General features: G+C 42.1%; 3 protein-coding genes and 1 long non-coding RNA gene across 7 annotated transcripts; all 4 read right to left on the bottom strand.

The window, feature by feature from the left end:
* Nucleotides 1-8: 8 nt before the first annotated feature.
* On the bottom strand, nt 9-1805 carry LOC134191687 (uncharacterized). Of its 4 annotated transcripts, none has more exons than XR_009971843.1 (4): nt 1689-1805; nt 935-1071; nt 579-633; nt 9-483 (listed from the first exon to the last, which is right to left on the bottom strand). XR_009971843.1 is itself a non-coding variant. In XM_062660304.1 (4 exons), exons 1-4 carry the CDS (start codon nt 1733-1735, stop codon nt 194-196), a joined length of 540 nt encoding a protein of 179 aa, XP_062516288.1. In that variant the 5' UTR covers nt 1736-1799; the 3' UTR covers nt 57-193. The 4 variants fall into 4 exon arrangements, 1 of the variants encoding a protein (XP_062516288.1); XR_009971841.1 differs by having other exon boundaries at nt 935-1086; nt 1689-1799; XM_062660304.1 differs by having other exon boundaries at nt 57-483; nt 935-1082; nt 1689-1799.
* Nucleotides 1806-1840: 35 nt separating this feature from the next.
* LOC134191616 (uncharacterized) lies at nt 1841-2421 on the bottom strand. Its single transcript, XM_062660238.1, has one exon. The coding sequence runs from the start codon at nt 2216-2218 to the stop codon at nt 1883-1885; it is 336 nt and encodes a 111-aa protein (XP_062516222.1). The 5' UTR covers nt 2219-2421; the 3' UTR covers nt 1841-1882.
* Nucleotides 2422-2539: 118 nt separating this feature from the next.
* LOC134190858 (kinase D-interacting substrate of 220 kDa-like) lies at nt 2540-5583 on the bottom strand. The gene is made up of 8 exons (XM_062659394.1): nt 5284-5583; nt 5120-5212; nt 4684-4785; nt 4269-4462; nt 4126-4208; nt 3654-3715; nt 3430-3594; nt 2540-3249 (listed from the first exon to the last, which is right to left on the bottom strand). The coding sequence occupies exons 1-8, from the start codon at nt 5383-5385 to the stop codon at nt 3124-3126; spliced, it is 927 nt and encodes a 308-aa protein (XP_062515378.1). The 5' UTR covers nt 5386-5583; the 3' UTR covers nt 2540-3123.
* Nucleotides 5584-5678: 95 nt separating this feature from the next.
* LOC134191392 (uncharacterized) lies at nt 5679-8265 on the bottom strand. Its single transcript, XR_009971782.1, has 3 exons — nt 7881-8265; nt 6908-7722; nt 5679-5870 (listed from the first exon to the last, which is right to left on the bottom strand). It is a non-coding gene; the product is annotated as an uncharacterized LOC134191392 (long non-coding RNA).
* Between the last annotated feature and the right edge of the window lie 4491 nt (nt 8266-12756).

The raw sequence follows: 12756 nt of genomic DNA, 5'->3' as shown, positions 1-12756 counted from the left end.
ACTGCATCTACAATATTCAAACAATACGACTGCTTCATACATGATAACAATACAAATGAACAATACTAGATATTATAATAGACATCAAACAATCCAACACAACAACAACACATAACAACATTTTAATTAATTAATAGCTAATAAACAATCAGTATTGATATCAAATGTCATCCAACAGTCAATACTCCACACTTCATTTCTCCATCTCTTCGCGCACGGCAGCGTATGTAGGATTTACCATTGAGTTACACGCCTCTAGCAGCTTGTCTGCAGCTCCCTTCCTTCCCATTTGCTGTACTAACTGATCAAAGAGAGCCTGCACTTTATCACTGTCGTCTGGGAAGGACTTGAGTCGCTGGAGTTGATCAAACGTTTTGCCACAAGCAGAACCGATGCCATACCACCTGCTGGAGCAGACATGCTGGACAGCACGCACAACACGAGACACATAAACAGAACATTCATCCTCACTCACTGATGTGCCTGACACAAAACAAATAGTTTGTGACAAAAAAGTCAATATACTTGTATACACCATGTAGCTCTCTCCAATTCCATCTTTCTTTTTATGTCATTACCTGCCGCTTGTGACAACATGTGACACTTGGCACAAGTCGTCTGACCTTCACCAACCTGCAAGACAACGAAACAAATATTCAATCCCAAAGACAAAAAACAGGCGCTGCAACTCCAGGCGTTGGGTTGAGTCTCTGCTGCTCTTCAAGACCCACCAGGCTGTTAATACATTACACAAGATGTGATGTGTGTTCAATGTGACAGATGTGCGTGTGTACAAGTGTGTGTGTGTGTGTGTGTGTGTGTGTGTGTGTGTGTGTGTGTGTGTGTGTGTGTATGTGTGTGTCCATTCATCCATCCGTCTGTCTGTCTGTCTGTCTGTCTGTCTGTCTGTCCATCAACCATCAATCATCCCCACCTGTCCATCACATCTTGCAATGTTATCTGCTGTGGTAAGGATATCTCCACATGTTGTGTTGCTTCCTCTGTTGCTACTGGCTCTGGTGCCTGTGATTCTTGCTGTTGTATGGCTTCTTGAGTTTCTCCTAACATCACCTTTAAATAATCTAACTAATAAAACAAATAAACTTTAAATGAAATTGAATGTAAAGACACCAGCAAACAAAATGTAAACAAATATACATAAACAGATAAATAAATTAATTAATTAGTTACAATAAATAAATTAATAAAAAATTAAAATTAAGTAAATAGGTAAACAAACAAAAAATACGACAAACACATACAAAATAACAACAAAAAATATAAAAACAAAAATACATAAAATAAAATAGACAAACAAACACAAACAACAGCTGAACAAACGACGAGTAGATAGACAAATAGATAGACAAATAGATAGACAAATAGATAGACAAATAGATAGACAACACAGATAATGATAGATGAACAAAAGCATATCCACAAACAGATGGACAAACAAACCTACACAAAGACAGACAATAAACATGTAGACAAATGGAGAAAGACACAAACAGATAAATATAAACAAACAAGACGAAAAACAACTAGACAAACATATAGACAGACAAACAGACAGACAGACAGACAGACAGACAGACAGACAGACAGACACACACACACACACACACACACACACACACAACTCTCATCGCCGAGTCTCCACCACACACATAAACATCCATCCTCACCCTCTCATCTCATAAAGCTTCTCCTGACTTTCCTTCACGTTCACCATCTATTGCTCTATCTTCTTCACCTCGTCCCCTATCCTCTGCAACTCGGCGACTACATCCACACTCATCCCTTCCCCCTTCATCCCTGTCCCCCTTATCCCCTCCTGAATCTGATCCAGTTGATCCTGCAACGTCCTCGTCTGAAACAACTAGCCCATCTCTGTCCTCTCCACGTTTGCCCTCTGACCGCGTGTAGCAGTCGACATGCTGGTCACATCCTCCGACGAACTGAGCGACCGCTCGCGTCCAGTCGTTTGGTTGGCAAACTTTCTCGTTGCCATGGTAACCTGACCCTCACTCCGTCTCTCTCCTTCTCTCGACTCTCTGCGTTGACTCTTCTCTTTCAACGTGTAGTAGACCGTCTTCCTCTCCTGTGTCTGCACTCCGAATCTCAGTTGGTCGATTGTCAGCTCGGCTTCGGCTAATCTTTGAAGAGTTTCGTCGTAGTCTGCTTGCAGTTGCTCGTTCAGTTGACTTCTCTTCATCAGTTCCGACTTTAGGTCTGTTATTGTCACCCCCCCGCCCCTAAACGTCGCTTCTGTCGCTCGAGCGTCGCTGCCTGTGACGCGGTCGGTCTGAGTCGTTGCTCAGTGGGGCCCCGCTACGAGACGACGGCGTGAAACGATCGCTTGTACTCATTCTAGCTTCCCTACGACTTCACTCTTCGTCACCTATCGAGCAGTAACAGACATTTTCAAATTACAACTCATCACGTGCACATCCCGGATGTGCTACCTCGGACTTCTTTCTTCCTACAAAATCAAGTTTATGATGTCCCGGATATGTTAAACACTTGCAAATTGAAACTATGTAGTTTATTTTATATTTTATTATACTTAAGCTGCAATTTTAATCTAGAAAAATCACTAAACACTAAAATACATAGCAAAATGCATCAAGCATTACAAACACAAAAGATCATGTTCTCTGCAAAGACTAACACATCACGTCCACAACAATTGACAAACACAATCATTTGGGTGGACAGACATTCTCCACCAACTCACGACCAATACATCTACTGCTTGACTGGTTCGTCCAATGTCACACAATGTCTGTATTATTAACCGACGATTGGCTTGAGCAGCAAAGTGATTGCCCCACTTGTCCAATGCTCTTCTGCTTTGAGAAAATAAGTCTGCAGTTTCACGTTCTATAACTCTTATCTCATCCACTGAAAACAAGGATGGACAGAGAAATGCAACAAATTCCTGCCAATAAGGACGGACTTTATGAGCTACAGCCACCATCTCTCGCTCCGTACATCTGCTGTTTGCTACCAACATCGGGGTCAGTTGATTTGCCATTCCTGCTACATCACAAAGCCACATTACCATGCAGGGAGACGATCGTTCAATACACAAACAAACTGGCAGATATCGTAAGCAACTTAACCTACCGGAGACTCACTAAAGCATCTAGAGTCTATGATATACCCAATCTTTCTTTTTATGTTATTACCTGCCGCTTGTGACAACATGTGATACTCGGCACAAGTCGTGTGACCTTCACCAACCTGCAAGACAACAAACCAAAACAAACATTCAATCACAAAGACAAAGAAAAACAGACAATAATTATTATTCCATCTCCTTCCTACTCCAACTAGCTCATGCAGTACAAAGTCAAAACAACAATAATTCAAATCAACAATCATATCCTACACGTCTGCAAGCTCTATGTGTGCTTGTCCTACTTTCTCGCTTGCCATTCTGCTAACAGTAGCAAGAGCAGACACGAGACATCTCATTTCCCCCTCTTTCTCTTGGATCTCACTTCTCAATCTCCTCACTTCGTGGACCAAGGATGATTGTCTTAATTCTTCTTTCATCTTGTCCACTTCACTCTGCAGTTCAGCAATCTATGCAACACAAACACAACTTGGCAAACAGACAACTAGAGATGAAAAAGTCACATTACTGTCTCTTCATATTGACGTTTCATGACAAACATGCGACCCTCCACATAAGGATGAGATGTCACTGTAAGAGAAGAAACAATGTCACTCAAAATGGAAACACACAAACACGACATACAAACAAATAGAAATTAACAAAAGACAAACAGACAATAATTTACAGACAAGTGTGCAAAGAGATAAACACCCATATATGTAGAGAAGAAGACAACAGTAAAATATTATTAACTCATTAACTGATTCAATTGACAAATGGACACACACACAATAAAACAAGCAGACACATCACCTCAACCCAAACGTTGAGACAAAAAGAAGTGAGAAGATGAAAAGCAGCACATCACTACAATAGCTCCACAGACAAGATAACAAGCAAATCATTCAACAATATCAATCTAACCTCACACCAAAATCATCACATTAAATCAAAAGAAGAAAAAACAAAAACACAAATTAATTGTTTCTTTCACTTACATCTTATGGCTTCTTCCATCATCTCAACCACATCACTGTGACCCTTTCCCTTGGCAATCTCCAGTGGTGATACTCCACACTCACTATCCCACAATGACATCACGTTAGTAATATTATTGACTGAAGGATATTGAATGCATCACCTCTCATGTTGGGGACTCGCTCCATGTTTTAGAAGAACATCAACACAACACACATCACCATGCCAGGCAGCAAACAACAATGGTGTACAACCATCATTATCATTGATATCAACAGGAACAGAACAAGACAAAAGTCTCTCTACAATGGTCACGTGATTATTCCCTGCAGCATAATGGATGGCTGTCCTTCCCCACTGAGTAAACAAGAAACTGATAAGATAGTGAGAGAGTGTTATGTTAAAATATATTAAAGCAACAGACATTCCATTCAACACACACAATGAGACATTCAATAGAATGATCAACACACAAACACAAACAATAGCAAAATCAATGCATTACACTCACAAATATGTTTAATACATGCACAACAGACACCACAATATCAACTCAACCTCTCAATACTCAAACTCACATAATCTCCCTTCATCACATTAATATCTTTGACATTCAGTAGTAGATCAGTGATCTCTTCTGATCTGACGATTGCAGATACAATCAAAGCTGTCCATCCACACTGCATACACAAGAATGTATTATTATCATTATTCCTCCATCACACTGTACACATGCTGCAAGACAAAAGAAAATAGAAAATGAAGACGACCTGATAAGACAATAACTACTGCAAAAATACTCTCCAACAGTCCAAGTTGAATGAAATAAAAACCAACAAGATTATTCATCTCTGCATGCAATGGCTGCTTCAGCCAGTCACAAGTCAACACTGCTGCCTCTTGACCAGCAACAAGAAACCAAAACGTTGATTGTTGGATTAGATTGTTACATCTAGTTGATATCTATCATCTTATCAACAACACATCACACTTTCACACACTCAATCAACTCACATCACCAGTCTCATTAACATCTGCTGATTTAGAGAGCAGCAACACAACCATCTCCTTTTTCTTCTTCCTACACGCTTGCATCAGAAGAGTGTTCTATTTTGAGATCAAACGACGTGCAGTTCATTTCAACATCCAATACACACATTATAACTCACAACACATACCCCATCCTTATCACGAGCATTGACATCACCTTTCATCTCCAAAAGACGCGTTACTGACTCAATATCACCTCTCTCCACCGCTTCCCTCAATTCTTCGTTCATTTCTACACAACAAACAAACAATAACACTCCACCACACAAAACAACTCACAAACTGCTTTCTTTCTCACACATTCTAACTCTACTGTCTATCCCAGTCTACATACATTATTTTATATTATTCGTCTACCTACATGACTATTGCAAACTGCTCACCTCCGACGCGATACAAACGCAAACGACCAAGTGACAAACAAATTTCCCTGGGACTTCACAACACAATACTTTGCGCATGCGTAATTCAGCTATTTACGGCACGTGACCTTGTTCTAATCACGTGTTTAACACGTGCCCAAATAGATGTCATCTAATTTAATTAGAAACATAAATTATTCACATACAGTATGGTACACTGTAGCAATAGTAAATATCATTGTTACTATAATTTCTACATTCACTTCAATGTACAAAATTGTACAGATCGATTCTTTTCATTCCAGAAACTCTAATGTAGATATAATATGACTCCACATGTTTACATCTCATATCTACAACACAAATAACCACAAACTCATCATTCACTACAACCTCACAACCACACAAAAACAATTCAATATTTTAATTAAATAATTTTAAATATTTTAATCAATATTTTTATAATTTTAAATACATAATAAAATTGCTTGTTAATATATTATATTAGTCATTATACAAAATATAATATTACGTTAATATACCACGGTAATTATGTTTATCAATTACTATTAGATATAAAATAATAAATTAATTTATAAAGTTTTTTAATTAGCAAATAAAGAATAAAATATTATTTTATTAATTAACTAGGATCCATGGCCCGTCCTTCGTACGGGCAAGATACTGTAGTGTAAAGATAGGTCTGTGGACACGTCACATGCAATCTTTGTTGCGAGGTCCCGGATATGCTGTATGAATTCGAATCTTGCTCTTCGCGCTTGTTTCGATAGAAATCGACACACTCCCCGTGTAGCGCTTGCTGCAGAAAACGTGTAGGTTGGATTCGGTGCAAATGCGATCAGAATTTGGAGAGAAACGCAAGCGATAGAAGAGTAGGTTTCGTCGGCAAGAGATATTCGATTGCTCGAAGCTTTGCGAAGGACGGCGATGCATAGGGTCTACACGGGACTGGTGCGGGCGTGTGTTCGAATGAACTGCAATGTGTAGCGTTTACGTCGTCGAGAAATTTTACGCGTGGGTCGATCCCTCGAGAGGGGACCCGGTGCATTATTTTTTTATTTTTTACGCAAACCTTCTTCTGTGCGTGCCGAGTGTGCGTGCCGATTTCGGTTGCGAACGGACAAAAGACGTGGCCGCCAAACGCGAACATACATACACACACACACACACACAGACAGACAATTTGAGCTTTATATATTAGATAATATATAAAATATAAAACAAAATAATATATTAATAATTTTTATTAATTAACATATAATATAAAATAAAATATTACTTTTATTGATATTAATTAATATAAAACAAAAATATTTATATTGCTATTTAATGTGTGAATGTATCACGCGCGTTAACATCACGTGCTTACATCTCATATGTAGGCGTGGCGTGTCCTACTCCTTTGCTACATCAGCAAACTGCCCAGTGTATCTCGAGATTGCACTAGAAGACGTCATACACTAGCACCACCGTCAGCATGTGGACAGACCGACTGCATCTCTCACTGCAACTCATTGACATGTCGATGTCCAGTCCACTACCACTTGGATGCAACCATCACTTCCATAGACGTTCCTTTGCCACACTCCAGCAACGATTGGCTCACACAAAATATTTGTTAATTGGTGAGGTGACGAGCAATGATGTAGCCATTACCAACATCTTTAGGGAGACCGACAATCATACAGCCAGTGAAGAATGTGTGAGGAGTTTGCACACAACGGATGAAGAAAGTAAAATAGAAACAGAAAGTAAGACATCCATGATGCATGTCGAAGAGGTGGAGACACCAAGAGAAACAAAAATCGTGCACGAGAAAGTGCAGAATGAGGATGATGACCTCGATATCATAATAAAAACCACATTGTTCCTTGCAAGCAACCTCTGTAGTTCTCTAGTCATCACACCAGCTTTCTTATCTTCCCAGTCTGTCTGATCTTAAGAACCCTGATGTATCCTGGTCTTTCAACGTAAACTCCCGAGGTCGTGCCTTTCACTCTCTGTACAAACTACTTTAACAAACTGAGGAGCTTGCAAAACTGCCGCAGTTGGACAGGAGAGGGTTGAAGAGGGTGATGCCATCGAGTCAATGTACTGGGCCCACGTTCAAACTAATCCTCTTGTCTGATGCTCAGTGTGTGCCTTGCTCCTCTAACTCAACAGTAATCGATCGTTTTTGGGCATCTAAGAGATAATAAACACCAGAGGAGACTGATCAACGGCAGGCAACCATAGAGTACAACGTACTCTAGGTGCATGATGCCATGCAACATTCAGGACACACACACACACACACACACACACACACACACACACACACACACACACACACACACACACACCTGTGCATCTGTGTGCTGCTCCAATCCGTGTTCAACACTTTTCGTCTGCTTCTTATCACTCACGTCTACAGATGGGCGAAATTCCAATTGACCATCATCCTAATTCTCACCTCTAACCATCAATACATCCTCCACTTGCCCAACAGTCACATCATCAGGCCTCTTTTCAGTCTCCTCACTTGACCCTGTCGCCTCTCTGTTGCCATCCGGTTCGTCTGTAGCATCTTCATGTGCATCTTCTCTTCTCGTGTGTTCGGCTGCTTCGTTTTCCTCATCAGATTTACGGACATTCTCGTGTCCTTGTTTACTGTGAGTCAATGTTATTGAATTATCAAGCGTCGACGTGTCATGAAACGATGGATCCCACGTCTCATCGACAGACACCTCGGTCTTCTACGAGTCCACAGAGATCGATCGATTCACACGCTCCCGGATGCTACACAGAGAATCCACGGCATTCACAACAATAGACAGACAAACAAATCACGATACTATTGCCTTACTAGATCCTGCCGGGATTGATTTGTTTCCTTCTCTCTCTTCTGTGTCTTTGTTTCTCTCCGTTTCGTCTTCTTTGTCGCTCTCGTCTGCAGCCTGAAACGTGCGCACAAGATGCAATCAACAATCGAGTGAACTTTTATTGGTGTTGATGTGACTAACGGCAGCGATCGCATTGACGGCAACTAGTACTGCAGTGTGGGACACTTGGGACGTCGTGTCTGATGCTGGATGGTTCACTGTGTATACTTGTGCGTTTCCTGATTTGCTGCTGTTTTAGGATTCTGTGGCATCTTCGTTGCAGTCGTCGTCATCAGGCTGTTCGGCTGCAGACTTGTGAACGACGGCTACTGTTGCTATTTGATGGATTTAGAAGATTGGTGCCAGTAATTGTATAGTCCTAGGATGATGTGATGGATTAGTATCAACCAAACAATGGACATCCAACATACAGACATTATGGATGGTGGAGAGATGACAAACAGGCAGACGGACATACACACACACACACACACACACACACACACACACACACACACACACACACACACACACACACACACACACAGTGAGACATACAGATGGACAGACAGACAAAAAAACTAAACATGGACAGACAATATACAGACACAAGAATTTCTTCGGTAGCACAAACCCCGTCTTGGCTTGAATTGGGTGAATACGTATCAGTCCTTGGCAGCACTGCTACTCTCTGCCACAGACAACATCAAATGATTATTACCACTCACACTTGGTCACAACATGTGAACACACCTGCTGACTAGGTGAATGCCTCACATCAACCTGCGACGATCCGGGGATTGCCTGCCTTCTAACAGGCGATGAGTCGGTAATCACAGCAGCAGCTTTCATCCAATTTATTGACTCCAAATTTCATCGTTCCTGCCACAGATGCACACACATACATAAGCTGTACACACACACACACACACACACACACACACACACACACACACACACACACACACACACACCACAGTTCTTGTTCGACAAGAATGTGTTGAGCTTTGGACTCGATTTGGACTCGACAGCAAATCAAGTCAGTGAAACTAAGTGAACGTATTGCAAGTGGAGCATTTGTTTGTTCATTTGTTTTATGCATGTGTGAGTGATAGACTGCATATGCTGTCCTCACATCATACGACCTGCTACAGATGGTTAGATGGTCTAAGGTCGTGTGAGTTTTCTCTTACTTGAGCCATTGTTTTATGCAGTCTTTGCAAAAGGCATGCGAACATGGCAGACTGTGGGCCACGCAGATAAGTTCTCGACATATACAGCACACAAACTCCTCATTCAAACCGTCTAGGAGCTTGGACTTTAAATTGAGCTACAAGCTGGAACACAAAGAGCAAGTGATGCACAGCAAAACGACAAATACCGTGTCTCAGTCTTCACACAAATGAGAGATACTGCAGACATAACGTGATTGATGTCCGACAGTCTGCCCAACTGCCTGCCCATCCATTTGTATGCTTGTCCGTCTTGGTACGTGTCTGTCTGTCTGTCCATTTGTCTGTCTTTCTATCTTTCTGTCTCTGTCTGTCCATCCATCTGTCTATTCAGTCAGTCTGTCTGTTTGTTTGTCCATATTTCTGTCTGTCTATCTGTCTGTCTCTCCATCTGTCTTTCTATCTGTCTGTCTGTCTGTCTGTCTGTCGATCTATCTGTCTGTCTCTGTCTGTCCATCCATCTGTCTATTCTGTTTGTCTGTCTGTCCATCTTTCTGTCTGTCAGTCTGTCTGTCCATCTGTCTGTTTGTCTGTCTGTCCATCCATCTCTCTAATCTGTCTGTCCATCTATCTGTTTGTTTGTCCATCTGTCTGTCTGTGAGTCTGTCTGTCCATCCATCAGTCTATTCTGTCTGTCCATCTATCTGTTTGTTTGTCCATCTGTCTGTCTGTGAGTCTGTCTGTCCATCCATCTGTCTATTCTGTCTGTCTGTCTGTCTGTCTGTCCATCCATTTGTCTATTCTGTCTGTCTGTCTGCAAGGACTGCAGATGTGCCCTGAAGCAAACTACGTCAACAATCTGTCTCTCTGTCTGTCTGTCTGTCTGTCTGTCTGTCTGTCCATCTATCCGTCTATCATCCCGTCCAACTATCAGTCAGTCAAAATCACTATATCAATATCATAAAGTCAAATGTCACTTACTAACTAATTAATATCAATAAAATAACAAAAACATAACAGTCATGAGCGTTAGAATAAAATGTCAAGTATGCAGACCTTCTTCCGACTGCTTTGATGCTGTTGACTCGACGGTTTTGGCATCACAAGCCACAGACGATTGATCGTCCTCCTTTGTTGCTATCACACCTGTGACGCTTGTGATGAGTCCAGTAACTCATTATCACCTTGAGATGACACGTCAGTCACCTATACATATCACTCACAATCAAACATAATTTATAAATATATTTCATTGATATTAACTGTTAATATGCCGGAGTTAGTGGACTGATCCAATGACGTATCTAAACCTCTGAAATACAAAAGGCATCATATAATCAGTGGTTTAAAATTTTGCCCGCTGCCAATAATGACATCATGTGTTTGGTAACCTTACATATTTAATGATATCATATCTTTATAACGTCATAGTTTTTTGTTAAAAATTTAGGTAGCCAATAGGGTAAGGAATGTAGTTGTGAGATTGGTTTTACAACCATTGACCGCGCACACACACAAACACACAGTGACACACACACACACAACACACACACACACACACACACACACACACACACACACAGACACACACAGACACAGACACACACACACACACACACACACACACACACACACACACACACACAGACACACACAGACACACACAGACACACACACACACACACACACACACACATGCACACACGCACGCACACACACACACACACACACATGCACACACGCACACACACACCACACACATATACACACAGTGACACACACACACACACACACACACACACACACACACACACACACACACACACACACGCGCACACACACACACACCACACACACACACCACACACACACACACACACACACACACACACACACACACACACACACACACCACACCACACCACACACACACACCACACACACACACACACACACACACACACACACACACACACACACACACACACACACACACACACACACACACACACACACACCTGTGTGCTGCTCCAATCCTCCAATACATCCTCCACTTGCCCAACAATCACATCATCAGGCCTCTTTTCAGTCTCCTCACTTGACCCTGTCGCCTCTCTGTTGCCATCCGGTTCGTCTGTAGTATCTTCGTGCACCTCGCGTGTGTTCAGCTGCTTCGTTTTCCTCATCAGATTTACGGACATTCTCGTGTCCTTGTTTACTCTGAGTTAATGTTATTGAATTATCAAGCGTCGAAGTGTCATGAAACGATGGATCCCACGTCTCATCGACAGACACCTCGGTCGTCGACGAGTCCACAGAGATCAATCGATTTGCACGCTCCCGGATGCTACACAGAGAATCCACGGCATTACAACAGACAGACAGACAAACAAATCACGATACGATTGCCTTACTAGATGCTGCCGGGATTGATTCGTTTCCTTCGTTGATGCATCGTTTGTTGAAGCACTTCCTGCGGGTCTGAAGACACGACTCGGTCCGTGTTCTCTGAATCACCGACTTGTACTGCCAATCCATCCACCTGCTTGTCTGTGGTAATCTCCACCTTCGTCTCATCATCACTAGAGTCTATGTATTCATCCAAAGGAGGACGAGAGACGTGGAATATTGGAAGAGTGATGGACGCCTCGGGTGCAGGAGGAGGAGGAGGAAGCATGAAGACAGACAGACGCTGGGAGACTGCGGGTGACGGCTTGTGGACGACAGTTTGTGTTATGGAAGCTGCTGCAATCGGTTGTACAACGGGAACGACGGTTTCCTGCTTATCGGTTCGTTGTGTTCGCTATCGCCGTATTCGTCGTGACTCGGAGGCGCAGCAATGTGGAACACAGGAGGTGCCTCGGTACTTTCGTCTACAAATTCGTCTCTCGTGTTTGTCACAATGTTGTCTGCTGTCTTGTCCACATTTGACTTACTATCAGCTCTTATGTTGTCTTGTGTCTCGTTTCTTGTGTCTTCGTTTCTCTCTTCTGTGTCTTTGTTTCTCTCCGTTTCGTCTTCTTTGTCGCTCTCGTCTGCAGCCTGAAACGTAGGTCCACGATGCAATCAACAATCGAGTAAACGTTTGTGCGTGTTGATGGGACTAACGGCAGCGATCCCATTGACGGCAACTAGTAGTGCAGTGTAGGACACTTCGGACGTCGTGTCTGATGCTGGATGGTTCA

Source organism: Corticium candelabrum, chromosome 15 (assembly GCF_963422355.1).
Source record: "Corticium candelabrum chromosome 15, ooCorCand1.1, whole genome shotgun sequence".
Lineage (NCBI taxonomy): Eukaryota > Metazoa > Porifera > Homoscleromorpha > Homosclerophorida > Plakinidae > Corticium > Corticium candelabrum.
This window is presented reverse-complemented; position numbering and strand designations above follow the sequence as displayed.

Bases quoted from the DNA above. Each gene is read 5' to 3' on its own strand.
- LOC134191687 (XM_062660304.1), bottom strand. From the start codon at position 1,735: ATGGTGAACGTGAAGGAAAGTCAGGAGAAGCTTTATGAGATGAGAGG. The intron at 634-934 runs GTGGGGATGATT...GTTGTCTTGCAG, and splicing joins TTGCAAGATGTGATGGACAG to GTTGGTGAAGGTCAGACGAC. The intron at 484-578 runs GTAATGACATAA...GTTTTGTGTCAG, and splicing joins CATGTTGTCACAAGCGGCAG to GCACATCAGTGAGTGAGGAT.
- LOC134191616 (XM_062660238.1), bottom strand. From the start codon at position 2,218: ATGAAGAGAAGTCAACTGAACGAGCAACTGCAAGCAGACTACGACGAA.
- LOC134190858 (XM_062659394.1), bottom strand. From the start codon at position 5,385: ATGAACGAAGAATTGAGGGAAGCGGTGGAGAGAGGTGATATTGAGTCA. The intron at 5,213-5,283 runs GTATGTGTTGTG...ATCTCAAAATAG, and splicing joins ATGCTCGTGATAAGGATGGG to AACACTCTTCTGATGCAAGC. The intron at 4,786-5,119 runs GTGAGTTGATTG...TTGTGTATGCAG, and splicing joins ATGTTAATGAGACTGGTGAT to TGTGGATGGACAGCTTTGAT.